A 27639-nucleotide genomic window follows, 5' to 3' on the forward strand; every position below is an offset into this window, starting at 1 on the left:
AAATGCAGTGGACCACAAATTGAATGCAAGGTACATTCGACTATGATTCGGATCATGTTGATCGCCTCCTGCAAAACTGTGTGTGTAACTGTACCGAAACAGAAATAGTCATCCATCAAAAAAACAGTTTGCCTTCCTCATTATCATGCAATTCATGGAAAAGGCATAAAATAGAGTCAGAGAGCTGTAGGTGAGTGAACTTTTGCTGCTGAAATCTGGGTGAACTGGATTATTAAATAATACTCTTTAAATCATGCTGCACTCGACTGTTTTTTTTGTCTGATTGCCATGGGTCTCTCACTGCTGAGGGTGATAGTCCCATTTTCAGTCATACAATTCTAGCGAAAGCAACAGAAGGCAAAAGAATCAGTAGATAATTGTGAAACACGACACACTGCATCATTTTATCTCTTGACTGTCAACAGCAACTGGCCCAGACTAGAATAGACTCCCATGACTGGGTCCAATCGGGTGCAGTTTCTCAATAAAAACTATTAATAACTGATTTACCTCCTTAATCCTTGATAACTGGCTAACAAGTCTGTCCTGCACCATGTTTTTAGGTTTTTATATTGTGTCATCTAAGAAGCCGTTGTTCTCACTTCTTGTCAGTGTATTATGAGAATCAGCTTGCACAGTCAAAAGCACTGGTTCTTCCGGGTGGTTCACCAGTATTATGATGGGAGGTTCCAACAGCTAAGATGTAAGAGTCAGCTTCTAAATGGCATCACATTCACAAGCTGTATGTAAAATTAAACCCCCCAAAAATTAAGTAATCATGGACACTGTGACAAGGATAATGCCAGTTTGTTCCTGCTCATTTTTCATCTGGACATGAAGGCATTCAATCATATGTAAATGTTGTAAAACTGTAACTCATATGGTAAAAAAAATGAATGATTAGGTCACTGCAATTTAATTTTCTACTGTACTACTATGAATTGAAACCAATAGGCACACATGATTTGTAATAAAACATGCACCATCACAACACTGATCTGGTCTTTGAAAGCACAATGCTGCAGCATCATATGGCATGGTATGTGTGTGTGCCCTTTCAATTCTGGCATTCGCATGGCTTTGGTGTAAAGGAGAGCGGTACGATTGCTTTCAATGGTGGGTGGCGCGTCAGTTTCCTAACAGGAAGCGCTTACGTTGATGAATGGCAGTTTTTCCTCAGAGGAAAGAGTGGGTGATACGAGGTTGTGTTTAATTTCACTTTGCTCATGTCAGAGCCAGCTAAATGAGACCCTGGGGAATTTAAAAAAGCCTCTTAAAAGACACTCGTCACACTAGGCAACAAAGACATTGGGGATGATGGTGATTCAGGGTCAATACAAGAAAGACTGTAGTGTTGTTCCTGTTGCCTGGGTGGCTGATGTTGCAGTATAATGCACACTGGCTCACAAGTGAATATCATCGGAACATATCAGTCAGCAAAGGAGGATGTCTGCTACTTAGATTGTTTGGTCTCTCCTCACACACACTCTGCATGCTCACCCAGAACCTCACCCTGTTTAGAGGTACATGGTGTATTGAAGTCTCTGTGTCTTTGGAAGAACAGACTGGGGGCTTGGCTTGAAAAAAATATTTATGTCTGTTGCCTTCTCTAATTTAGAGTAACAGGGATTTTTGTTGTGTTTTTTTTTTTCCATTGAGACATGATTGACTCATAGAAGAGTTTTCTTCTGTTTTGTATTCCATTTGCTGCAGGAACTGATGATTATTACCAGATGCTCTGATTGGCAATGATGCATGATGTTTGGTTCTGACAGATACTATAAATCTGTCTCAGTCTACCACAAATACCTCGGGATAGAAAAACTTTGCGGAATAACTCGCCTTTGAAGCAACACGTGTTCAACAATGATTGAGAGCCTCCTCTTGGGATTTAAAGCATTTCAGAAGTTGTTGATTATTAATTTTTGAGGTTTTCAAGGACATCAACAGCAAGTTAACAGCTTGTGATGGAGGTGGAGCTGTCTATTGTGATTCCACATCCTAAGACAGCGAGAGAGAGACTAACTCATTCTTCTCTAAAGCAAGTGTGGTTATTCAGTTTGTAGTTTAGTGTAACGTGGATTGGTTTGAACTTTGAATGGCAAAATATAATGGTTAAATGAATAATGAATGAACAATTAGGAATAGCTATATCATGAGAAAGAGTTATGTTCACCTTCTCTGGGTTGGTATGGAGAACCCTAGAGAAGGGTTAGGACAGGGTTTTAATTAGTTTGTTTTGAATAAATGTGTAATGCTAGCTGGAACTCATTCTCCTGATTTCTTCTCTAGCAATTCTCAGCTCATAAATATGCCACGATTCTGCACAGTAGGTGAAAAATAAAACCAGTGTAGGCCTACTGTAGTTGTTTCTTGCATCCTTGCCAATATTTTGTGAATGGGACTGAGGGATAAGACTGATTTTGCTTTAACTTTATGTGGAACTGCGTGTGGTTTGGTACCTGAGAGGGTAATAATCAAACACTGGAAGCCAAATGTGGATTCATTCATTTAACTGTTACCATGGTGTTGAATTGGGTTAGCTTCAGCATTCAGTGTTGGTGTGTGTCTGAGGAAGAGAAAGAAATAGAGGGAGACAAGAAAAATCTGTTTGCAGTAAATTCAAATTGGACAATAAAAGGTATGTGTGAGTTTGAGAATGGCTTTGGAGATAGAGCCAAGGTCTTTCTCCCTCTGTTGGAAGAAAATGGCAATAAAGATAAAAGAAAACAACAACCGATAATCTTTGAAGGGTGAGCCAAGGCAAAAGTCAAGTGTGTGTGTGTGTTTGTTGTGTGTGTGTGTGTGTGTGTGTGTGTGTGTGTGTGTGTGTGTGTGTGTGTGTGTGTTTGTGTGTGCATATGCTCGTAAATATATGTTGAAACTAAGGTCTGAAAAAGGACTACAGGGTTGTATCAACTCTATCCATAAACTCGGATGAGTCTGCTTGAGAGGCTACTCCTTTCAAGTAGCATCACTATGTTTCCAGAAAACTGAGCCAACAGTGCTTCATAGTTTCTGTTATGGGAAGAGAAACACTTCAGGGAGCATTAATATGCGGCCCATATTGAACTACAATAAACATCCATGATAATTGCTTTAGCAAACCTCTCCAGTGAGTATGAAACTGCACATTTGGCTCTTTGGCTACTCATGTGACTGTGTCATGCCTTCGGGTAATTCATGTATGTTTACTATCACTGCTGGAATCAATACACAGGACTCGCTGATCAAGGAAGGATAGCTAAATGGGATTTGTCTTAGTGGTCAGTAGCTATGATTGGTTGATTCTTTGAGATACAGATTGATGCTGGTTCCACTGGCTGGATCTGTGCACAGTGTGCGCAGAGCTGTGAAGAGGTGAACACAACTGTTATGTGAAATTTCTCATCAGTCTCAACTCGAAGCAAATTTCTAGGTAATGAGAGAGTTAAATTAAACAAACGAGCAGGACAACAGAGAGTAAGGTGGCCCAAGCCAAGGAAGACAGATCCAGACAATAAAATAAAGATACTCGCATATTTGTCTTGACACTTCTGCCAGCATATGGGTTTCGGCTGTTCTGCCTCTTCAGGGTCCAGCCAGGAATGAGAGCTTTCTCAATCATGATAAGCCCGACTTCAGGGCTGACAGTCATGGCTTTCTGTCAGGCTGTAGTTCAAAATGTAATGCAGCTGTTATGACACTTTTCAACCTCGTTCTCGGGCCAAACACACTCCCGAAAACAAACATGGATGCAGAAACAGAAGAGTAACTACAAAGAAAAGATTTTTTCTTGATCATAAAGTGGGTCTGTATATAGTTTTTTAACTAGACATTCCTATTACTCAGTCGTAGATAATGCAGAGAAATAGACAAAAACAAGGCTTTAGCTTGCCTTCAGTAGGTGTACATATTACAACTTTGGTTTTATTTCTGTATATCTCTCACCAAGTTCACTGCTGAGACCTCACAAGGTGGTGACAATTAAATTGATGGAGCAGAACCAGAGATAGCTGCGTCCTTAGTCTAGAAAGCTCCCCTGATTTTCTTCGTTTTCAGACTTGTAGTCTTCAGCCCAAACCAATGTTGCCTCAACTGACATCAATCAGACTTTGCACAGCTCCCTCTGGAGCCACAAAATTCAATTCGATTTTATTTGTATAGCACCAATTCATAACAAAAGTTAGCTCAAGACACTTTTATAGAGCAGGTCTAGACCATACTCATTATAAAATTATTTACAAAGACTCAACAGTTCCCACTATGGCCAAGCACTTGGCGACAGCAGCAGGAAAAAAACTTTTTTTAAGAGACAGAAACCTTAAGCAGACCCCGGCTCGAGGTGAGTGTCTGTCTGCCTCCACTGGTTGGAGTTAGAGAGAGAGAGGGAGAGAGGGGAGAGAAAGAGAAAAAGACAGAGATAAAGATGCACAGCAACAACTATACTAATAGAAATAACTAATAACGATGATGATGAGGATGAGGATGAGGCCTATAGCAGCATAACTAAGCCCTAACTATAAGCTTTATTAAACTGGAAAGTCTTAAACCTACTCTTAAATGTGGAGAGGGTGTCTGCCTCCTGAACCCAAACTGGAAGCTGGTTCCACGGGAGAGGAGCTTGGTAGCTGAGGGCTCTGAATTGGCCAAAATTGGTCCAAGCACAGAACCTTGTGGAACTCCATGACTAACGTTAGTGTGTATGGAGGGTTCATCGTTAACACGTACAAACTGAGACCAATTTGATAAATAGGACTTAAACCAGCTTAGAGCGGCTCCTTTAATGCCAGTTAGATGCTGAAGACTCCGTAATAGGATATGATGTTTAATGGTGTCAAATGCAGCACTAAAATCTAATAAGACAAGTACAGAGACAAGTCCATTGGCTGATGCAATTAAAAGGTTGTTAGTAACTTTCACCAGTGCTGTCTCTGTGCTGTGATGTACTCTAAATCCTCAAATAAGATGTTGTTATGCAGAAATTCACACTCAAACTGTTTGGCAACTACTTTCTCAAGAATCTTAGAGAGAAAGGGGAGGTTAGATATAGGTCTATAGTTGGGTCGAGAGTGGGCTTTTTCAGAAGGGGTTTAATTACAGCTACTTTAAATGACTGTGGTAGTCTGATAGCACAGCCTGATAATAAAGACAGATTATTCATATCTAGTAAAGAAGTGCTCACTAAAGGTAAGAATTCTGTAAGCAGCCTAGTTGGGATGGGGTCTAAGAGACAGGTCAATGGCATTGATGAAGAAATCATTGAAGTTAATTGATGAAGGCTGATTGGAGAAAAGCAGTCTTAATATCTATCTGAGTTTACAGTAGTTAATATTACTGTGTTTGTCTTTAATAGTAATAATAAAGCTCATTAAGTCGTCCTGCTGAGGGCTATAGGAATGCATGGCTCGAAAGAGCTGTGACTCTCTGTCTCTGCCTTTTTTTTTAAAAAATGTTGTATTATTGATGAATAATAGGCTGCCCTGGCATTACGGTGGGCCTTTCTATACGTTTTAAGACTATCTTGCCAGACTAAACAGGATCCTCCCAGCTTGGTAGACCACCATTTCCGTTCAAATTTCCGCACTGTTTGCTTTAATTGGCAAGTTTAGTGGTTGTACCACAGTGATAGCCTCCTATGTTTTAATATCTTCTTTTTAGAGGAGCAATAAAGTTGAGTGTTCGCAGTGAGCCTGCAGCGCTATTATTGATTTGGAAGGGACTAAGGTTATCATAAGAGTCATCTGTTAGACATGGCATTGAATTAAATACTGATGGAATCACCTCCTTAAATTTAGCTCCAGCACTATCAGATAGACATCTGGTGTAGGAATTTTTGTCTTGTAGCCCAGGAATAGGAATCCAAAGGTTATTTAATAATGGTCAGATAAAAAAAAGGAGTATGTGGGAAGACTATTGAATGTTAAATTTCAATGTCATATGATAGAAGGAGGTCAAGGGTTTGATCAAAACAATGGGTTGGTTTATTTACACTCTGACAAATGCTAATTGAGTCTAAAAATGAGATAAACGCATTACAAGGCTGTCATTATAAACATCCACATGAATATATCACCTATAATAATTACTTTATCTGTTTTAAGACTAAACTAGATTGAAAAAGGGTTTAGGATTAATTAATAGGCTTGGGTTGAACATGGCTGCAACTCTTTGAGGAATGTGAGTATTTATATAACTGGGGGGAGTGGATTTATTTAGTCTAACATATTCTTCACGACTCAGCCAGTTCTCAGTAAGACTGAGTAAATGAATAACATAATTTGATATTAATTAATTAACTAGAACAGATTTAGATGACAAGAATCGGATGTTTAAGAGTCAACATTTAATTATTTTATTTTGTGTTATTGTAAAGTTGTTTTTGATTTTTATGTTATGTTTTTATGTTTAACCCCTCTTGTTTTTACTTTTTCTTTAAATAACTGAATCGGTTTTGGGTGTGCAACTGTTCTAATGGAAGCGCAGAAGAGAGTGTAAGACTGCAGCTCTGCTTCCTGGTCTCAGCTCTGGGTTGTCAGGTACAAAAGGCTTTATACGACCTTTTTCGCACACTGTACGTAGTACATCCCAGTCCCCAAGACTTGTAAACAGACTTTGATATGTCAAATCGATGGAGTTCTCCTTTAAAACGATCAATCACATAGAAAGTTGTGGATGGCAGAAAGTTCTTAAAGTCCCCCTCCAGTCAATATGTTTTTCTTCTTGTTTCTGCAGTTATGTTTGAGCTTCACTGTGCAGAATGATGTATGTGCAGGGTTTGACACTATGAGGATGTTTTCACATTCATCTGCTGAAAGTGGAAAGTTTCTCTGTGCTCATTGAAAATCTATTTTTACCTGGCAGGTCTACGAGCATGAGTTGTGATATCTCAAATAGTTTGGAAGCCGATCCTGGGCCAGTATGTAACTTATACAAGTGTGACGTAGAAACTTGAATGGACTTTACAGTGAAGTATGAGGCATCTTGTGTCCAGAAATTTACTATTTTAGGTGCATATTCATAGATTTTTGTATTGAGGTTGAAGGAGTAGGTGGCTTTTTAAGGATTTTAATGTGGGAAATTTTTGTGCAGAGAAAACAGAAAGCAGACTATTTGTATATGTGTATGACGGATTTTTAGCAACACTTTCAGTTTAACCTCCAAATAAAGCAGTAGCTGATCTGGCCATACTGCTGGCTGACAGACATTCCCCTTTCGTTCCCCTTTGGATCTTTTTTTTTAGTTTCACCATTCACCGTTTGTGACTGTTGTGTCTTACAACCAGAGCTGAGAACATAAGACTGACAATCAATTTTTTTTTCTTTTATGGTAATTAAAGAGACTAATTAAAGTAGCTTTTAGACCACGTCTCTAATGTCTGTTTGTGCAGTCATTTGCCCACAAATGTCTTTTTAATTGCAGCAATCTAAAGACCGCTACATAGCATCACCAACAGAGCTTTGCTTGTGTACTTCTTAGCCTTGGGAAGTTCAATAAATGATGTGTTTATGTTGACGTGTCCAAGAAAACTGGAATGAAGTGAAATCTGTTCAGTGGACTTTCCCTTTCAACCCCTCATGCTGTTTGTAAATGCACTAGTCCTTGTGAAAAAAGATAGCTTCCTCAGAAGCACACAAGGTTGACTCACTTCCTCCTTTTGCTCTCTCTCTCTCTCTCTCTCTCTCTCTCTCTCTCTCTCTCTCTCTCTCTCTCTCTTTCTTTCTGTCTCTCTCTGTCTCTCTCAGGTTTGTGGTGCTCCTCTTTAGAGTTTCCTGCTGTTACATGGTAACACAGAGCTGAAGGCAAGAGGTAAGGTGGATTTTCTTTTTTTTTTATAAATCCGCAGTGAACTTAGTGGTAACATGGATATCATTTGAACAGAGCCTTTAGAGCTTCTTGTAAAGAGAGAAAGAGAAGAGAAGTGAAGTTTTTTTACTGGTTATCTCAGGCCATTTGGATGTTGTGGTTAGTCAGAGTGAAACAGCTGCTGGGAAGCATCTCATTCTCCTGTTGGATGTGAGAATGGAGACTCTAATGGTGATGAAACAGCACCTGGAGCCTCCACCTTAAAGAGCTGTTAAAGAGACAGACAGACCAGTGAACAACAGCTTGTCCCACTGTCGTTTGGCAGCACAACAAACACTGTTTAAAACAGCATGCTCTCTGTGACTATTTGTGTGTCTATGTAATACAGGATAGAACAGAGAGACAGTCCTGCACCCACGATGGGTGTCACACAAAGGTGGTAGAAAAGGGTTTGTGCTCTTCCTGTTCGGTTCCTCCTCCAATCAGCTGATAGTACGAGTGTTGATGCTCACTGCTGATGCCCTCACAGATAAAACATGTACATGTTACTCATTTGAAAAGCACTTAACTGTGTTTTGAAAATTTGCTCAAAATGCCTTCAGTCTGCCTTCAGTTTGCCTTCATACACACAATCTGAAAGCAATCTGTATGTTCAGCAAAGATAACGGAGCACCTAGTGTTGTGTTTTCAGCTCATTCTTTCAGGTAGCTAAAGTGTGCTCAAGCAGCTAGGGTTGCAAATTATACATTACTGGCTTTGTCAACCAAGACAGTTGTGTCCATTTCTTAGTAGCAGAGGATGAAGATCACGTTCAACCAACAGATGACCATATATTATTTAGATTTTCAAATCACAAATTTCAGCTGATTTCAGATGATCGGCCTTGCTAACCTTCTATTCCTTACGAGATTTAGCTCTTTGTGTGTTTTATTTGATCAGCACAAACAAATTTCCTTAAATTGTGTTAAAAGTCCTTCAGAATCATCTGCAGAGTGCTGTTGGGGTGATTTCAGCACACAGTATTTTGAAGCAGGATTTATGAATCAAAGCTTTTGTTCCATGGAGAGGTGAGCCACTACTACTCACAGTATATCCTAGCTGCATGAATGTGACTGCTTTCTCAAGTCTGTGCTCTGGTCTGAGATCTCCAGTGGATAAGAACAAGCTGCAAGGTCAAAGGTTGGAAGTTCAGGACACATTCAGAGTGATATGAGTGCAGGAGCATTAGCACAGGCTGGCAGGATTAGTGTCTACAGACGCAAATGCCATAAGGAGTGGAATTATCTTTCTGAGCTCATCTCACCTAGACACACATAGTAGATGAACATGCACGCATATGGGCGCAGCTATGAGGGGTGATTTGTGCCATGACACAGACAGACACACATACACACACTTTGCCTGGTGATCAGATGTTTCTGACAAGGTTTTTGAGTTTTTCAAAAATTGATTTATTATCCAGCTGGCTCATGCCGTTATTAGACAGATGACTGAAGGTCATTTGTGCAAGTCATGGGATCCTCTTTAAATTTGAATCAGTTTCTTTTTGTGCAGGGATGTGGCTTCCTGTTTGTTGTGCAGTACCAATGACAAAGTGCACTGTCCCAAATCAGTGTAAACTTCACTTCACTTCACTATTCTGAACGAGGAAATATGTTTTTGAAATAAGTTAAGCAACAGCAGCATGGAAATGCCTTGCGGGTATTGTGGATGTTGTAAACTGGAGGTATGATTAAGGAAATGAGCCAGAGAGAGATCAAGTGAGAGAGAGATGAAAAACGAGACAGATAGTAGATCAACTCTCTTATGCTTTTTTTTTTATGTATATGTTAAAATGCTGTATCCAGGTTGGTTTTTGTCAATTACATATTCACTGATAGACATAAGATGTACACACTGTCAAGCAGAACCACTGACACCACTAGCACCTACCAATACACACATGCACTGACACACACATACACACACCACAAACTTCCCGCGTACTCATATCGCTCTGTCTTTTACTGACAGTGACTGTGCCACTTTTGAGAAGGGTGAGTGGGTGTGTTGACTGGAAACAAGTAGCATTGACCTAACACAAAGTCCTCTCAACCAAGACACTGTAACATTCAATGTGGAGCCCTCAACATGTTCAGAGCAAAAGCACAGGACCGGCTCAACTGCTATGGCTTGGAGCTGCAGTCATAGAAGGAAACCAGAAACAACTGCAGGTTTCATTTCACCAAATCTGTACTCTGTGAGCTGGTAGTAATGTGTTAGGGAGTTCATTGTAGATTTATTCAATTCACAATGTGGATTTGCTTAGAAATTCAAATATTGGTTATTTTTTTCTGTATAACATCTCCTAAAGACAGCCTGCTCAGCCCTGCTCTGCTGTCAAGCTTTCCCTTCTCGCGCGTTCACAGTGATAATAATGGCAAATTTACTGCTTGACATTAAAAAAGTAATTGATTTCACACAGAGGTACACAGAAGTAGTTTTCTTTTAATTCTAACTGGAAACTGAAACAGTCAGCATGAGGCAAAACTGTCGCTGAGAGATTGTATCAGCTGTAGCCAGCTAACTATTAAGCTATCCTTATAGCTCCATGAGTTGTTTAAAAAAGGTTTTTGATACTGAATTTTTAAAGGGGTCTTAAATAATACACAATGGCTATACATGATGTAATGCTAAAAGACTAAAGCTGTCCCAGGCCGAACCAGTTAGTCCTGCTATGACAGAGAAAAATGCAAGATCAGACACAACCCTGTTTGGTTGCTTAGCTTGATGTCTGTATTTTCACAGACATTTAACAGTTTTTTCACTTTTAATGTTACAAGAGAAAAGAATGGAGTGAGGAATAATCGATGTGTTTCTAAGTTAGCTCAATAGAATCCAGGACTGGCCTCCACGCAGTGCTTGTCGCGAACAAGGCTTTTTTTCTTGTTGCTATTTTTGCTAAATTGCTATTGATTGCTCCTCAACTTTCTACAGGGTGTTGAAGATGGCAGTGTGGATCCAGGCCCAGCAGCTCCAGGGAGATGCTCTGCACCAGATGCAGTCTCTGTATGGTCAGCACTTCCCCATTGAAGTGCGACATTATCTGTCCCAGTGGATAGAGGGCCAGCTCTGGTGAGTTGCTCTGCAGCACCAACAGATTGTTGTGTGTGTGTGTGTGTGTGTGTGTAGGTGTGTGTACAGTTATGCCCACATATATTCCTGCACAAATGTTTGTGTTGTATGTTTGTCAATCAGAGCACATTTGGACAGTTTGCTTCTTGCTTGCTATTTTCAACACCTTAGAGTTCATTTATTAATAAATGTGTGTTTTGTATGTGTCTTGTGTGTGTGTGTGTGTGTGTGTGTGTGTGTGTGTGTGTGTGTGTGTGTGTGTGTGTGTGTGTGTGTGGGTTGTTAGGGATGCCATAGACCTGGAGAACCCACAGGAGGAGTTCAAGGCCAAACGCCTGCTAGACAGTTTGATCCAGGAGCTACAGAACAAGGCCGAGCACCAGGTGGGAGAGGATGGCTTTCTACTCAAAATCAAACTGGGACACTACGCCAGCCAGCTTAAGGTAAGTCTTTGGGGAATATACATAGATCATGAGAACCGCACTGCGTACATGTACAGTACCTTTCAACTTGCCCAGCAAGAAAAACAACAAAAACAAACAAAAACAAAAAACATGCAAATTCTCTCTGCAGAGAGAGAGAGCAATTGCATGTGTTGTCATTAGGGCCAAAGGCAGTATGTACAGTATATGGCTTTTAGGTATTTGTCAGATTCATCAGTAAATGAGGCTGTGATAAAGAATCTGAAGAACAAAAATAGTTCATGTAATTAAATAAGGTAAAAACAACTCAGGAGGATTACTAAAATGTGTATAATATTGAAACTCTGAATTCCACCTGCTTAGACAATAGCCATGTTTTCAGCAAACACTCACATTCAAACTATTTACAATTTGTGAAGATGATAAGCAAGTGGTTGGACGGCACAACTGTTCTCCATGCCGTAATTCTTAGAAAGAACACACAGTGCACAAAATGTTTTTAAGAACAGGTTGTATCCACCATGAGGAAAACAAGAGGACAGCCCAAGTGAGGGCCTTGGTAGCCAGCCAGCGCTGCTATTTATGATCGCGCTGCCTGCTCACAGATCCGTTCTTCTGTTTGTCTTCTCCCCTCCCTGAAACCAGGCAGAGAAACAGAACAGAACATCAAAACTGCAATCCCAGATTCCACTCTGTTTTCCCTTCTTCGATTGTGAGCGTACATATATTGATGTGGTTGAGTGTGATCTATGAAATGTGCCATATGTCTTATATTATTTTTATATTTCACTAGAGATTCTCTTTTACCTTCAATAGTCAGAATAACGGAGGTCAATCAGATCTGTTGACGCCCTGTTCTCTTTGTGTCACCAACGTGCGTACTTGTAAGCTCTGTAAAAAAATACTGCTGGGAGTCACATGGTGATATTCTTGTTGTTTCCTGCTTTAAGTGGGATAATGAAGTTGCATTAAATGTTCAATTGTTTTCAGCAGTATTTTTTTAAACAGAAAGTGAAAATGCAATTTGTTACATTACTCATCAGGAGAAAAAATATTACTGTAACACATAAACCACTCAACCTTGGTGTGTGCGTGACAATATGTGTGTATTCTAATGAATCATGTCTCCATATGAAGTGTGCTGTGCTTCAGAGATGGATCTCATTAAGCTCGTCTAATGGGTTTTAGTGTGTCTGTGGCGTTGGCTCAAGAACTTAGCGAGCTTCCTTGATGTGACTAAATTGGTGAGTCCTGTGTGCAGCGGCCACTCCGCTCGTCAAGGGCTAACAAGCCTTAACACAGCACATGTGCTCCTTGTCTTTCAGAGCACGTATGACCGCTGTCCTCTGGAGTTGGTGCGATGCATCAAACACATCCTCTACACAGAGCAGAGGCTCGTCAGAGAGGCCACCAATGTGAGTAGGATGCATGCGTTTGCTGTGAAATACATAAGCTGATCTGTCACATGCAAGCACACTTTTGCTCATTTGTCTACAAAGACATCCCCACTGAAATATAAACTTGCATAGATAAACACCTGTGGCTTTCCCATGCATTATTGTTTTCATAGCCTGTACAAAGCCTGTAAGCACAAGCAGAAGCTCAACTACATAACTGTGTCTGATTCAGATATTGTGTGATTGTGTAACTACTCTCTCTTTCCTCCATTTATCCCTCCAAGGTTTGCATTGTTATAAATGTAATACCTGCAGCCACTCATGCCCTCTCAATCATGCCGTAAAATGGCCTTGTAAAAGTAAACCTTCTGTATTTCTACACTGCAATATGGAAGGAAGTCAAAAATGGAAGTAAAATATTTCACAGTTTATAACAAGCACTGAGTTATAAAACCATAAAGCCAGCAGTGCGTAAAACATGTGACTCTCAGCAACTCCTGGGGTGAATTGATTTCCAGTCACAATACGCCTTTTCTATTAGTGGAATGAATATTTGGACTGATTGAATTTCACCGTCTGAACCTTTAGGCATCATAGTTCTCTTGTTTAACTCACCACACAGTCTGCCTGAGTATGATAAGCAAATGCATTTCTTCCTTCTCTATTTGCAGTGTTCCCATCAGGCTTGTGTCACTGAGGCTTTTACAGTTAAATTGCCCAACTGCCACACGCATGGGTCAATGCATCAAGTCCAGCTCGGTTTATCTCTGATCCAACCCCCACGGATACCCTCACTAGCTCAGCTCTCAACTCACCAGGGGCCAGCCATTTCATTTAACAACATCATAAACAATCCAATGACAGACAACATATAGGCCATGCACCATCCAGTGGAAAACCAACCTTACCAATTACTGTTCCCAAACCCGCCATTTCCTTTGTCTCTCTGTGCCTGTCTCTCAATCTCGCTTTGTAATTGACAGTCAAGCTCTCCGGTGGGTGGGATGATGGACAGCATGTCTCAGAAATATCAACAGATCAACCAAGCTTTTGAGGAGCTTCGCCTGCTGACGCAGGACACTGAGAATGATCTGCGCAAGCTCCAGCACAACCAAGAATACTTCATAATCCAGTACCAGGAGAGCCTCCGCATCCAGGGTAAGACAAGAGGACTTGCATTACGCTATTGCTGCTCTAAAGTAATGCAAGAAGAGATGTTTTGACTGAGTAGACTGTGAGGAGTTTTGATAATATGATACATGCCAAGGAGTTGCTGGTTCAAGCTTTTCAGAATTGAAGATTTGTTGCTTTTCTGTTTTGTTTGATTGCAAATACAATATACACATACAATATTTAGTAGCAGATTCAAACAGTCAAGGTGTGAAATTGTATAAAAAAAGATCACATACTCCACATACATTTCACAGCTATCTAAAATATGCTAGATCCTGTAGATGGAGCTTCCATAACCCAGCAACCTTTGCATAAATGTAGCATCATTCAGAAAGCACCTAGCTCTTATGATGGCTCTATTATGGTAGAGGAGCTTTTCCCGAGTAAATCATTATTCCTCTCTGGGGATAATGTACACTCTATGTACACAGGTCAGAGATTTTTACCTCCTCTCTCTTTTCCTCCCTTTTTCTATAACTCATCCCAATCCCTCCCCCCTATGGATGGTGACAACCCCCCCCCTCTCAGCTCAGCTGACCAGCCTGGCCACGCTTCCCCCTGCTGACCGACAGCTACGGGAGCCCGCCCTTCTCAGCAAGAGAGCCACCGTGGAGACATGGCTGACCAGAGAGGCCAACACACTACAGAAATACAGACTGGTAAAACATGAACACACACAGTTTGAAGTAACACATAATAATGCGCTGTATGTATGTACAGTGTGTAATCGCAATTAAACCTTCACTTTTCTGTTTATGTGCAGGACCTGGCAGAGAAGCACCAGAAAACACTGCAGCTGTTGAGGAAGCAGCAGACCATCATTCTTGATGATGAGCTGATCCAGTGGAAGAGACGGCAACAGCTGGCAGGCAATGGGGGCCCGCCGGAGGGAGGCCTGGACATCCTGCAGTCCTGGTGAGTTCTCGTCCACCTCCCACCAGGATCACAGCCACTAGACTGCCTCGCAAAGCAAAGAGTCACCGGTTTACAAGCTTTCAATTGACTACCGCTGGGTTTATTTCCAAAGTTTATTGGCTCTGGTTTATGAAAGACATAGGCAATCCAGTCTGACATGTCTCGGTTTTAGACTTTTCAGACTCGCTGTACACTCTTCTTTTTAGTCATTCATAGTTGTTTTGAACTATCCTGTTTTTAATTCATATTGTTCTGCTGGAGTAAAACCTTCTGCAGTACAAATTTCTAGAAGCAATGTAGACACAAAATACCACTGCCAATGTCTATGCTTAAGCCTAATTCTTATGTGTGTGTGTGTGTGTGTGTGTGTGTGTGTGTGTGTGTGTGTGTGTGTGTGTGTGTGTTTGTATGTGTATTAGGTGTGAGAAGCTGGCAGAAACTATCTGGCAAAACAGACAGCAGATTCGGAGGGCAGAGCACCTCAGACAACAGCTGCCCATCCCCGGCCCCATTGAAGAGCTCCTCAACGAACTCAACAGTACAATCACAGATATCATCTCAGCATTGGTCACCAGGTGTGTGTGTGTGTGTGTGTGTGTGTGTGTGTGTCTGTGTGTTTATCTATACTGAATCTTGACTATAAAAGCTGATTTAAGTGCATGAATGTAGGTTGGAAAGTGTGTGCAAGCGGGTGGGTGAGTTGTGTACTCTGAGGCATCACCCTTTCCTGCACTCTGCGTTGGCCTTTATGCAACTAACCTTAGTTGCTTCCGTGGTCAACAGAATGAGAGATATCATCTATTACTAAAATGAAATTACTCAGGCATTCCGTTTATCCATCCAGTGATTTAATCCACATGCGTGAAGCTACTCTATAATTGTGTGGGAATTTGTGACTATGTTTGTTTGTATTCTCTTGTTTCAGTACTTGCTATGTGAGCAATAAGGGACGACTTTAGATTATACTTTGAAGTCTACTTTGTCAGAAATGCAACAAAATAGCTGGTCTACATGTTTACAGTGCAGCAAAACAATAGAGAAGTTGGTCAATCCCAATTTCCCATGAGTAATTTTCCAAACAACAGCAGAGCACAGTAAAGTTGTTTACATTGCTGGGGAGTCTGAGGTATGGAACCTGTGTCCTGCAGCTCTCTGTGGCTCCTTCTTGTTTCATTACTAAGTGCAATACTTATAATTAGTCTGCTGTCAAAAAGCTGTTTTGTGTTTGTGAATGCCTCCCTGTGTTTCACCAGTTCAGTGTTTTTAATGTGAAGCGGTAGCAGGAAATGTTCGGTTGGCATTAGCAGTAACTTAATACAGCTCTGATACGGTGTAAAGAGAGTGAACAGTGACGTTTTTAGTAATGAGATACAATTATACTGAATTACATGCATGCGTTTTTTCCCTCATGCCTGTGAGGGCAAATTTTATCCAGCATGGAAATGGTAGACTCCGCCACTTACAATGAAAACTACTAAACAGAAAATTAATTACTGACTATAAAGACATTGAATGACTATTACAGAATAAATGCTGAGCATTAAGGGTATCAAAATTGGGGTTTGATTTTAGGAAATTCTTTAAACTTTAAAGTTAGATTACATACAGAAATTGTAGTAGCGATGGGGTCTATGATTAGGAAATAAATGTATTCGAAGAACATTCAGGCAAGTTTTGTTATATAAAGTTAAAGTGCATGTCTTGTCTTCATGTGTTAAAGTCTGAGCCCTGTGCTGAGCCAAAACAGAAGTCCCTTTGCTCCAGTCAACTAGAAATCCCATTTAACACATTACATCATCCACCACTGTTTAAAACCACAACAGTACAGAATGAGACATGGACAGGAGGAGAGAAGAAGTCCTGTTTTGGTAGAAGAAGGCCATGTTCACAAGAGGGCGAAGAAGAGTATAAGATAATCCAAATGTGCCCAGAGGCAAAGGATGGAAGTTGAATGCCCCTGAAAGGGATCTGCAGGGACAAAGAGCATGCAGTGTGCAAGAGATTAAAGGAAAGCAAGGCTACATGCAATGTGTTTAAGTACATTATTTTTGGCCCAAGGGCAAATCTGCCAGGGTCTTTTAGCCCTCCAGCATCTCTGAACAGGAAGTAATGTGAAGTTTTTGACAGCATGCTCTCCCACTTTCCTAGAAGATTGTCCCAGCAGGGACCCATAACACATTGAGAGGTCATGTCTCTGTCACTGCGATTTCTGTTCGGCAACAGACAAAGCTACACCCAGACAGTAATGGACTGCTATGATCACGCACAGTACAAACACAGGTTATGTTTCCTCAACAACATCCTCTCTATATTACTCTGAACCCTTTGTCTTAATATGCAAATCAGAAAACAGCTGGACAGAATATCAGACCAACATTGTTTGTCAACAATTGCTGACCTTGTTGGTTGACTGATTACTTTCATGAGCTTCCATTAGTGAGCATGGTTACAATTAAGGTAATTTTTGAAAGGCTAATGTTCTCAGGAAAACAATGATTTTTTATTCAACATTTGACACCAAAACACACTGTGCGTGTACTTAAAGTCTAATGAACATGTTTACAGCATTTAAACCTCATAAAACATTTGATGAAGCATGCTTTCTTTTGTATGTATTAAACATGCATTGTATACATTCTGTGTTCACATCAAATGCAGTCTTACTTAAGAATCAGCCATAATTTAAAACCCAGTTGTATTGTGTTGTTACATTGTAACAAGCTACAATAAACTGGAAGAATGCATCCAAATAAACCATTATGGTTATTAAGCAGATTTGATTTGATTTAAATATTGGTAAAATCCAAACAAAGGTTTTCTCTAAAGATCCACAAGTGGTCACCCTCAATATAGCGGTTTCTTGAAAACATTCATACTTTTGGCTATATTTTATGAGATGCAAAAGAAAAGAAGTTGGCGGATTTGATTAACTGAGCCACCTAATCAACCGGGCCTAGTTCTGTCATTTCATTCTCTCTTTTTGTCTCTACAGTACCTTCATCATTGAGAAACAGCCTCCACAGGTGCTAAAAACCCAAACCAAGTTTGCCGCTACAGTGCGCCTTCTAGTGGGTGGGAAACTGAACGTCCACATGAACCCGCCACAGGTCAAAGCGACCATCATTAGTGAACAGCAAGCCAAGGCCCTGCTGAAGAACGAAAACACAAGGAAGTAAGTCCAGTGTGTCCATTTGTTTCAGTGTGGATTTAAAAAGAGAAAACACAAGGAAAAATTACAAAAGTAAAAATAAAAATTATTATTTGAATCAGATGTTTCAAGAAGTCACGCACAATGAGTGGTTTGACATTGTAGCAACAACACAAAATCCTACTCCTTCCCCTCCTCTGTACACAGAGTTTTTTATTATCCCTATTTCCTTTAGTGGGGACATAGTGGGGTGAGATGAGCTCTCATGGCGCCATTAAGATAAGGAGTCTTAGTTTCTACAGGGATTACTGGATTCCAGGATGAACTCTGGTCCAATGTGTTTCCAGACCTCACCACAGAGACATGGCTGGAACTTTAATAATGCCTCAGAGGAATCTATGGTGTGGATGCAGAATCCACATTTAGCCTGTTCCACAGCCTCATTCCACATTCCTCCAGACTAATAGAAACCTACCAATACTGTAGGTCAGCCAGGCAGCCAGTGGTTAAAGGGGTGAGCAATTCAACAGCTCAGTCGTCATCTGCTTTTTCCCCATCTAAACCACTTGATATGGCACCCAATCCGCAGCCCAGAGACATCTGTATAGAAAATAGAGGTGGTGGTAGTTAAACCTTCCAATTATATATAAAATGTGTACCATTTTTCCTACACCCTGCATTATTTTCACTCAGTTCCTGCTATCCAAACAAGCATAATTTTGTTTTAATTTCTTCTAGGAAAAGTATATTTCTCAGTGTGTCATAGCAGACATTACAGCTAATTGACTCACTCCTTGATTGTTTCTCTCCTTCAGTGACAGCAGTGGGGAAATTCTCAACAATAACTGTGTGATGGAGTACCACCAGACTACAGGCACTCTCAGCGCACACTTCAGGAACATGGTGAGTGCTCCTGAAGTGAAGTAACTACCCTAAGTTAAAAACACACAGTAGGTAGCTGTTAAGTGAAGCAACTGACAAGATGTGTTTGATCACCGTGTCCATTAGTAGTATGGAAGACTGTAAAAGTGGCGCTATGTTAAAAAAGAAAATGTCATAGTTATGTTTGAAATCACATTTTCCTATAATAACCGTAAATAGCAAGTTACATCAGTGAAGCAGTTCCTTGTGGTGGAAGATTTTCACTAATGTAGTTCCAATATTTGTGGGATTTGTAGAATACATTGACACTATATTGAAACAGCATTTAAATAAATCTACTGGGATCCAATAGGATTTAGAAGCAACAGGGTTGAGCTGTATTGCAGCATCCAGTATAATTAGTCTAGTGATGTGCAGTATGGGTATTACAATACGGTATGTACTGCACAAACCCATGGCAACTCAGCAGTGCTTTGGAGGATCAGTCTGCAGCTTCAGGAGAGCCTGTCTCTACATCCCACATGTTGTGCACACCATTCCCCCAGAGACCTCCATGGATTATTTACATGTCAGCCCTGTAGGCAGACTCAAAGTGAATTATGTATTCATGCATGTACTGTATCTAGAATGTGTGCATTGTCAGCCTAACTGTGTAGACACTAACCTTATATATCCAATATTCCTCATTCCTTCCCTGTAGTCTTTAAAGAGGATCAAGCGATCGGACAGGCGAGGAGCAGAATCTGTCACAGAAGAGAAGTTCACCATTCTGTTCGAGTCCCAGTTTAGTGTTGGAGGCAATGAGCTTGTCTTTCAAGTGAAGGTAAGAGTGCACAGATGGATGAGGTGGAAGAAAAGACTACTACTACTACTATGCCTTGACCCACAAAGATACTATCCATTCTTATCCCCACAATAGCTGGGATCTGTTCATGCTTAACCCTAAATCACAAAACATAGAGCATTCACTCCTCCACATACTGTACTGTGACACCACTTCAGCCCAAGAAATCCTACTCATTCCCATTCCTCATCTGTCTTCTTCCCAGAAATGATATGTTGTTTAAAAAGCTCTTATTTATTATTTGAACCATAGAGATACTATGAAGGTCATGTTGTTTTGCAGTATAGGCAACCTGTAATGTTACAGCGTTCTTATACTGATGGCCTCCCTTCTTTCTCTGAACAGACGTTATCACTTCCAGTAGTGGTGATAGTTCACGGTAGCCAAGACAATAATGCCACAGCAACTGTGTTGTGGGACAACGCTTTTGCAGAGCCGGTGAGTAAATGTCTGTGTTCAAACCTTTATTTAGAGATGATTCAAATTTCAACTAGCCTGTGTTTTTAAATGTTTCAGGCACCTATCACATAAACTCTGCAGTTTTACGCATCAAATTTCCTTTTATTCATCAATATTCACCAGAGTCCCTAACTTAACTGTCATGTAACACACAGAATTTGTGTACATCTAAACATAATAATAATAATAACAATTCTAAAAACTGACTGAGCACTTGAATTAATTTATCATACAAAGATGCTTCACTGCACATTTGTTCTTGTTTTATGACATTTAATAGACTAAACCATTTCTCATTTAATTAAAGGAATACAAAAAATACGATGCAATAATAAAAAATAATCAATAGTTCCTGAATAACCTTTTTTCATTTAGATACAAGGTGAAGTCCCCAAGTAGATGACTGTTTACTGCATGTGTTGTCTGCCGCTTGGTTTATTTTCTTTTCATCTGGATCAATTTATGAAAAATGTGCTTAATCCTCGCAGAAGCAATGATACAATATATTATGTATATGCACATTTTATCCATGACTTTGTTATTACATTCTGCTGCCACCTCGCTCGTGTTTATAAAGCTAATGTAAATCCTCTGATGTCTACAGGGACGGGTGCCTTTCCTCGTGCCAGATAAGGTGCTTTGGCCTCAGCTGTGCGATGCCATCAACATGAAGTACAAGGCTGAGGTACAGAGTAACCGAGGCCTGTCTGCAGAGAACCTGGTCTTCCTGGCTCAAAAAGCATTCAGCAGCTCCAGCAACAACCCTGACGACTACCGTAACATGACTATGACTTGGTCACAGTTTAACAGGGTCAGCACCAGTCTCTTTCCTTGTGATTCTCTCTCTCTCTTTCTCTATGTATATAAACACACAGTTTATACAAAGAGCATACTGATTATCTGTTCTCATCAGTGTTCCTTTATGGATCATACTTAGAAAGGGTTTCTTCTCCTTGCATTTTTAAAATGCCCACAGGCTAGTTTCAGTAAGCCATTTTAGCTGTGTGCTTGTTCTCCATGGAGTGGTTTTACTATTGGTTATTCATACATAGAAATATTTCGTGCTCCATTTGCAGTGTCCCTACAGCCCTATTCTGTAGTCGACTTGAGTGAGAATGCCTCATCAGTAGCCAGGTCTGCATCTTAATGGGTCTGTTTGTCCACACAGTGAAAGGCTGGAGGCCTCATTTTCTGTCTCAAAGCAGCTGGTGATGGCAGAAAACGCACTCACATTCACCACACACCATCAGTCTCATTAGATTACCGGAACATCAAGTTTCAACCACTTCACACACTGGTGTACAAGCTACACACACACACGCACAGTTTCAACCTCTCTTCCTTTTCCTTTTTCCCTCACACACAACATATACACATACAGCTGCACACTTGGTGAAATCATAAACACGACTGTGATGAGGACATGTTCTCTGTATGTATGGGGTGGATGGACAAGAAGGAATATGAAAAGATTTTTAATGATGTACATGTTTGTTTGAATCCTTTGTACTTTTTAAAAATTATTTTCCTCAAAAACTTTTTACTTACAGGAAAGCTTGCCCGGCAGGAACTTCACATTTTGGCAGTGGTTTGATGGTGTGATGGAACTCACAAAAAAACATCTCAAACCACACTGGAATGACGGGTAAGGAAACTGAAGAGGTCTTTGTCAGTGTCAGTCTTTGGTTGTAAAATGTGGCAAACCAGAAAAATAAAATCGTTACCTCTCTTTTTTCAATTTGACAGTGGTTTGGTGATAGTAAATGTTTTCCTGTTCCCATTTTGATGTGAACTCAGGCCACTTCATGGTTTTCCATGGCAACCTGTGGAGCTGGACTCGCTCTCGCCAGTAAACTACGCACATGACAGTTTTATGTTCTTACTTTTTCTATATAACTCTCTTCTGTTTTTTTAGAGCCATATTGGGCTTTGTGAACAAGCAGCAGGCTCAGGACATGCTGATGTCCAAACCCAATGGTACTTTCCTTCTGCGCTTTAGTGACTCTGAGATTGGAGGAATTACAATTGCCTGGGTGGCAGAAAATCCTAACAAAGCAGGTATGACAGTCACAGCACAAGAAGTGCTGGTAAAATGTTTTGTTACAAGGTCTCGGGTATTTAATTATGTTGATACCAGCTACAAACTTGCCACAACATACACTGAATAACTATGCTCAATTATAGCCCTGCTTTGGATGGGAAAAAATATTTCCAAACAATTAGGTCTCATTGGCTTGCTAGATGTTATTTTACAAGGCATTTGTTAATTTGCCCATCTATGATTTCATGCTAGGTGAGTATTGTTCAATCAGCTTACACGAGGGAGTTTGGTGAGAGCTATTAGACTCAACCATATGGACAAGAAATGACGACACGACCTTAAAGCAGCTATAATCAGTATTTTACTATTAACAATGTGCGGTCAAATGACATTGTAAAACAGTCTGACATTGTGAAACTGGTCGCTCAAAGTGATGAAACTACAGAGAACTGTTTTCAGTGACAGTGCTCAAAAAACAAACTATACACTGCCTGGTCAGCATCGAATGGCAAACCAGACCATCTAGCAACTATCTGGTGAACATGGTGAGGTATTGAGCCCCTAAAGAGCTAGATATTCCCTCAGGAGCTGGCAGAGACCAAAACTGAGTTAAAAGAGAGTGAATGTTGGACTTCAGGTGGCAAGAAACAGTGTTAAGTTGTGGTGTGGGTGCTGTGTGTCTGCAGGTGAGAGAATGGTTTGGAACCTCATGCCCTACACAACCAAAGACTTCTCCATTCGCTCTCTGGCTGACCGCATCAGCGATCTCAATCATCTCTTGTTCCTCTACCCCGACAGACCCAAGGATGAGGTTTTCTCCAAATATTACACCCCACCGCTCTGTAAGCAATCTTCTGTTTGCACAGGCTGCTGTTACTGGATTTATTTAATATCACAGTTGCAAAGCCTTTATAGTGAAAGTATGTCTTGATTGCTGTTTGACGACTGCACTGAACTGTCTCTCTTTGTTTCAAAGCTAAAGCAGTGGATGGCTACGTGAAACCGCAAATCAAACAAGTGGTGCCTGAGTAAGTATCAAGCTTCCTGTTTGCCTTTCCTCCTGTTTCTTCCATTCCTGCTCTGTCTCTCCTTTTTGTCTTCCCTGCCGTCCACCCACCCAGTTTTTCCTCTGTGGCAACATTTAGAGTTAATCACTAAATATTGGACCCTGAATTCAGATCAGCTATTAGTTAGCTGTTACAGTTGGAGGAGGCCAATTAAGGATGGCCAGGGTTCCTGAGCGAGCTTGTCTTCCGCTCATCATTAGAGTTAGGCTTGTTAGTTAGCAAGCCCCGCTCCCTCGTCTCCACAGTTGGTTCACCTGCAGTACAGAGAACGGCCATAATGATGCAGTGAGGCCTGGAAAACACGCTGGGTGTAGTTGCTTAGGCAACTGTTGAACATAGACTCATTGGCTTTTATCTTGGGTTTGTGTGTGTGTGTGTGTGTGTGTGTTGTGTGTGTGTGTGTGTGTGTGTCTTTCTGTGTGTATCTACAGGTTTGCTACAGCCAATTCAGACCCAGCAAGTGGGAACCCAACCTATATGGATCACAGCGCCTCCCCAGCACCTGTCAATCACCCTCACACCTACAGCATATACGCACCTATGTGAGTCAAGAAGTCCTTTAAACATATGTGCTGCTCAGTATGAGAGTGTGTGTGTGTGTGTGTGTGTGTGTTTTGCGTGAGTAAAGAGTGTCTTGTTGCTACTGCTGTTTTTTTTTTTGGTGATGTGCTGCCGGCTTCTCTGAGTGTGGTTTGGCTCCACTCTGTGTCCTGTGGCAGGAGTGACTCTATGTTGGACGCGGACGGAGACTTCGACCTGGACGACACCATAGACGTGGCGAGGCACGTAGAGGAGCTCCTCCGGCGGCCTGTAGAGAGCCAGTGGGGTGGCCAACAGTCCTGACCCTTGACCTTTTAACCCGTGACAACACCAAACAAACCCTGCCTCCCACTTGCCCCACTTGCATTGACATTTCTCATGGTTAAATTCCATTAATTTCTCTTTTTTTTTTTCAGATAGCTATAATGTGAAATGTTAATAATGGTTGTGATTTTTTTCTTTTCAGCATGAGAGCATGCATGTCAGTGACTTCTCTTGGTTTTATTTGTGTCCATTAGTGTTTGTAAAACAGACTAGGTATAATGCAAAACCTACAATGTTACAGTATTGTGAAAAAGAAAAGAAATGGTAACATTGTGCATGCATTTCCAATTGATTTTGAACCGATTTAAAAAATATGCTACTGTATGAAGTCATTTCAAAAAGTTGAATGTTTTTATTTTGTTATATTTTCTTCTTTGTAAATGGGTTATCAGTATTTTGATAGTGACATTGAACTTGCCCTTTGACAAAAAAAGAAACTTTAATGAAGAGTTTTGCTTTTGCTCTCAACATTATCTGATTCATTGCTCTGCAGAGTTACAGTCAGTTTTTTCAAATCTATATACACTAACCTAAAGGCAGAGTGACTCTCTTTGCTCTCTGCAACTGACAGCACACACATCAGCGCACGGTACACATGCGCAAGTGTACGACGTATTTGTTCTGATTTGTTCACCAGCTGAAACCCCAGGAGGGGGGTTTATGCACCTTCCTCGCTCTCACAGGGCTATTTGTCTTCTGTTTGTACACAGAAATGCAAATCTAAGCATTTACCCAGCGCTGCCTGCTTGTCCTCTCAGGTCCCTCTGTTCCCCTCATCAACGCTACCTCGCATTATTCTACTGACAGTTGTTGTTACTCTTGGCTCTGTTGTTGTTTCTGCACCACATCCACACTAGTAGGTACGCTCATTGGGTTTTGTTCTTGTAATTTGACTGATTTGTTAATATGTGCAAAGAAGACCCCTTGCTGCCCGACGGCTAACTCTGTTAGCTGCTTTATGCTTGAAACCATTCACCTGATGAAGTCTGGAGGCATGTCAGTGTGTCACACGTCTGGTTGTACTGCCTGAATGGGGGTGTGGTGCTCCCATCGGACTTTTCCGCCTATCCATCCACTTGTCCCTGTGGCTGTGTAATGACGCAGTGGCAAAACCTGTGTGCGCAAGTCTCTATGTGACAACATAACCGCACCAGCAACTGGTGTTGCAAGGCATAGATAGGTAGGTGCAAGCTTTCAATGCTTGTACAGACTCACCGGCCACTAGGCTACATATAGAACTCAAGGATGTAGTGTCATCTCAGTCTGTTTCTTTGTTTGGTTTTTGTTTTTGGTCAAGATTAGTTTTCATCATGCGTCCCCTTTTTGCTACACATGAAAAATAACAAATACATTAGTCTGATAGAAAAGTTTGAGACTATTATCCCACTCCCCCCTCCGACACACACAACGCTGAATAGAAAATGTGTCGTTGACAACAGCCTTGCACCTCAGGAATGAAACGCTTTGCTTAGCTGAATTATAAGCCAAATAGAAAATGATCTGTGTATACAAAATATATGAATTTATTTTCTCTATCATAATTCTATTTTATTATTGTTTCTCTGGCACTCCCCTATTGAATGTAACCCCTTTGCATGACCCTGTTGAGGATTTACGTAAAAATACCTCCTAGTCTGAGCAGAAGTTTCAAGTCTTGTGTCACCAGAAGTCCCAGAGGACATAGAGCAACTGGAAATCAGAGAAGAATTTATTATGTACTTTTGTGTTTGTCCGACAGACATTACACTATTAAAGATATTCCCTCAGCTATCTTTTCATTTCTGTCCTCAAAAAATTTTTGTATCTTGCTTTCTTTCCTTTTATTGAAATCTGAAGCTACTTGGACAGTCTTGTGATATTATCCTTCATTACCATTATCATAATTTTTAGACTTTGTTCCACTGTAGACTGTGTACTTTTTCATGATGTAGATGCCGCTGTATGCTGTTCGATGTATGTACCATGTTTGTGGTTTGGGTTTATCACTTGGAGGTTTTCCAAGAGTTAAAAAGAAGAAAATAAAGTTTATAAATAATTTTAACTCAAACAGAAGAACTACAGAAGATTTTGATGTCACTACAAAATAAATGCAACTTTTTTTATGGGTGCAGTCAACACCATCAATTTAATCCCCAAGCAGCAGTGACAGAGAAGTGGCACTCCAGAAGCTCACCTGGATTGTAGTATTGTGTATCAGTACATCATATACAGTGTATGAGGGAGTCCTGGCAATTAAACACTGATTGTATAATGTACAACTGCTAATGTATGACCTTCTGCAGTGGTTCCCAACCACTACCCCCCGCTGGGGGGCGCCAGAGATCGTAGGGGATGCGCACAACTTTGTCTGCTGAGGTTGTGAGGTTACCAAAATTATTGTTTACAAAAATTTAATTTACAAAATCCCAATTGGATAATCAAAACTCTGTATAATTCATATTTAAACATATTTTTGGTCCACATTTAAATTCATTAAGCTATTTATTACCTATTTAGTGCGTGTATGCGGGTAGGGGTTGGGGTTGTGGGGGCCTGTCTTGTCTTGGACACAGGCAAGGGGGGCTTCAAGCAAAAAAGGTTGGGAACCACTGACCTACTGCACACTGCTGCATTATTAATAGACCACAAAATGTGAAATGCATTTCCCTACAGTCAAGGAAAAATTGATTTTATGTTTCGACAAACAACAAACTATTGCTCTTATCAATGTACTGCATGAGTTTTTACTGTATGATAAAAAAAACAGATGGATGGAAAGAAATATCTTTTACAGATGACAGAGGAGAAAGTTGCTGATTTTGAAGAGACGCCCTTCATCCCATCCTCTGATTCCCTGAAGACATCCCCAATAATACTGGACATCTGACTGACAGGTTTACCTTAAACAACCACCAAACTTTTCATCACTGCTGTCTCATTTATTTCCTACCATTTTTGTACAATATGAATATCGACCTGTAGGCTGCAGATAGTTCATAATTGGTTGGAAATTATTGTCAGCATCCAAAGTTATATTTTTGGCACAGTTATTTTATTATTTAAGTGTATTACAGTTATTATTAAAGATAGTGTATGTTCATGTGCAGGTGGGAACCTCACACTTGAAGGGAGGTTTGTTTTCAAACTATATAAATAGCACATGAATGTGAAACATTTGCTTGTTAATAATCTATGCTTTCAGCTGCATTAACATACAAGGCCAATGTAACTTTCCTTAACTGGAGCATGGAGAATTTAAGTTGATTTTAATACTGCATCGAATGTAAACTAATTGTTTCTGAAATGTGTTAAAAAGAAAAAAAAAAAAATCAAAAATAGCGTGGTATAGTTTTCATTTCATTTAATTTATTATTATGTGACTCAAGACCATGATTAAATGTTATGAATCACAACCAGAACATACAATAATAACAAAATAGTACAAGGCATGACTAAAATACAATAAATCAGAGGTTACTCAAAGAAAGGTCATTCTTTAAAAAGGCAGATCATTGTTGGCTTATCTGATTGTAATAACTAAATTAATTT

General features: G+C 40.4%; 1 protein-coding gene across 2 annotated transcripts in view; it reads left to right on the forward strand.

Moving 5' to 3' along the window:
- The window catches only part of stat5a (signal transducer and activator of transcription 5a), a 51129-nt gene extending 25248 nt beyond the window's left edge, over positions 1-25881 (forward strand). The window contains exons 2-20 of one of the 2 annotated variants that reach the window (XM_051387369.1): positions 7725-7788; positions 10762-10899; positions 11186-11342; positions 12647-12736; positions 13702-13876; positions 14420-14550; positions 14655-14806; positions 15226-15381; positions 17799-17978; positions 18770-18857; positions 19537-19659; positions 20026-20118; positions 20744-20950; positions 21690-21784; positions 22055-22197; positions 22867-23022; positions 23157-23208; positions 23679-23789; positions 23967-25881. In XM_051387369.1, the coding sequence (XP_051243329.1) occupies positions 10772-10899; positions 11186-11342; positions 12647-12736; positions 13702-13876; positions 14420-14550; positions 14655-14806; positions 15226-15381; positions 17799-17978; positions 18770-18857; positions 19537-19659; positions 20026-20118; positions 20744-20950; positions 21690-21784; positions 22055-22197; positions 22867-23022; positions 23157-23208; positions 23679-23789; positions 23967-24090 (2361 nt within the window). In that variant the 5' untranslated portion in view covers positions 7725-7788; positions 10762-10771 and the 3' untranslated portion in view covers positions 24091-25881. The remainder of the gene's footprint in view (positions 1-7724; positions 7789-10761; positions 10900-11185; positions 11343-12646; positions 12737-13701; positions 13877-14419; positions 14551-14654; positions 14807-15225; positions 15382-17798; positions 17979-18769; positions 18858-19536; positions 19660-20025; positions 20119-20743; positions 20951-21689; positions 21785-22054; positions 22198-22866; positions 23023-23156; positions 23209-23678; positions 23790-23966) is intronic. The other variant, XM_051387370.1, reaches the window with a different exon arrangement.
- The last annotated feature ends 1758 nt before the right edge of the window (positions 25882-27639 follow it).

This window comes from Dicentrarchus labrax, unplaced genomic scaffold, assembly GCF_905237075.1.
Source record: "Dicentrarchus labrax unplaced genomic scaffold, dlabrax2021, whole genome shotgun sequence".
Lineage (NCBI taxonomy): Eukaryota > Metazoa > Chordata > Actinopteri > Moronidae > Dicentrarchus > Dicentrarchus labrax.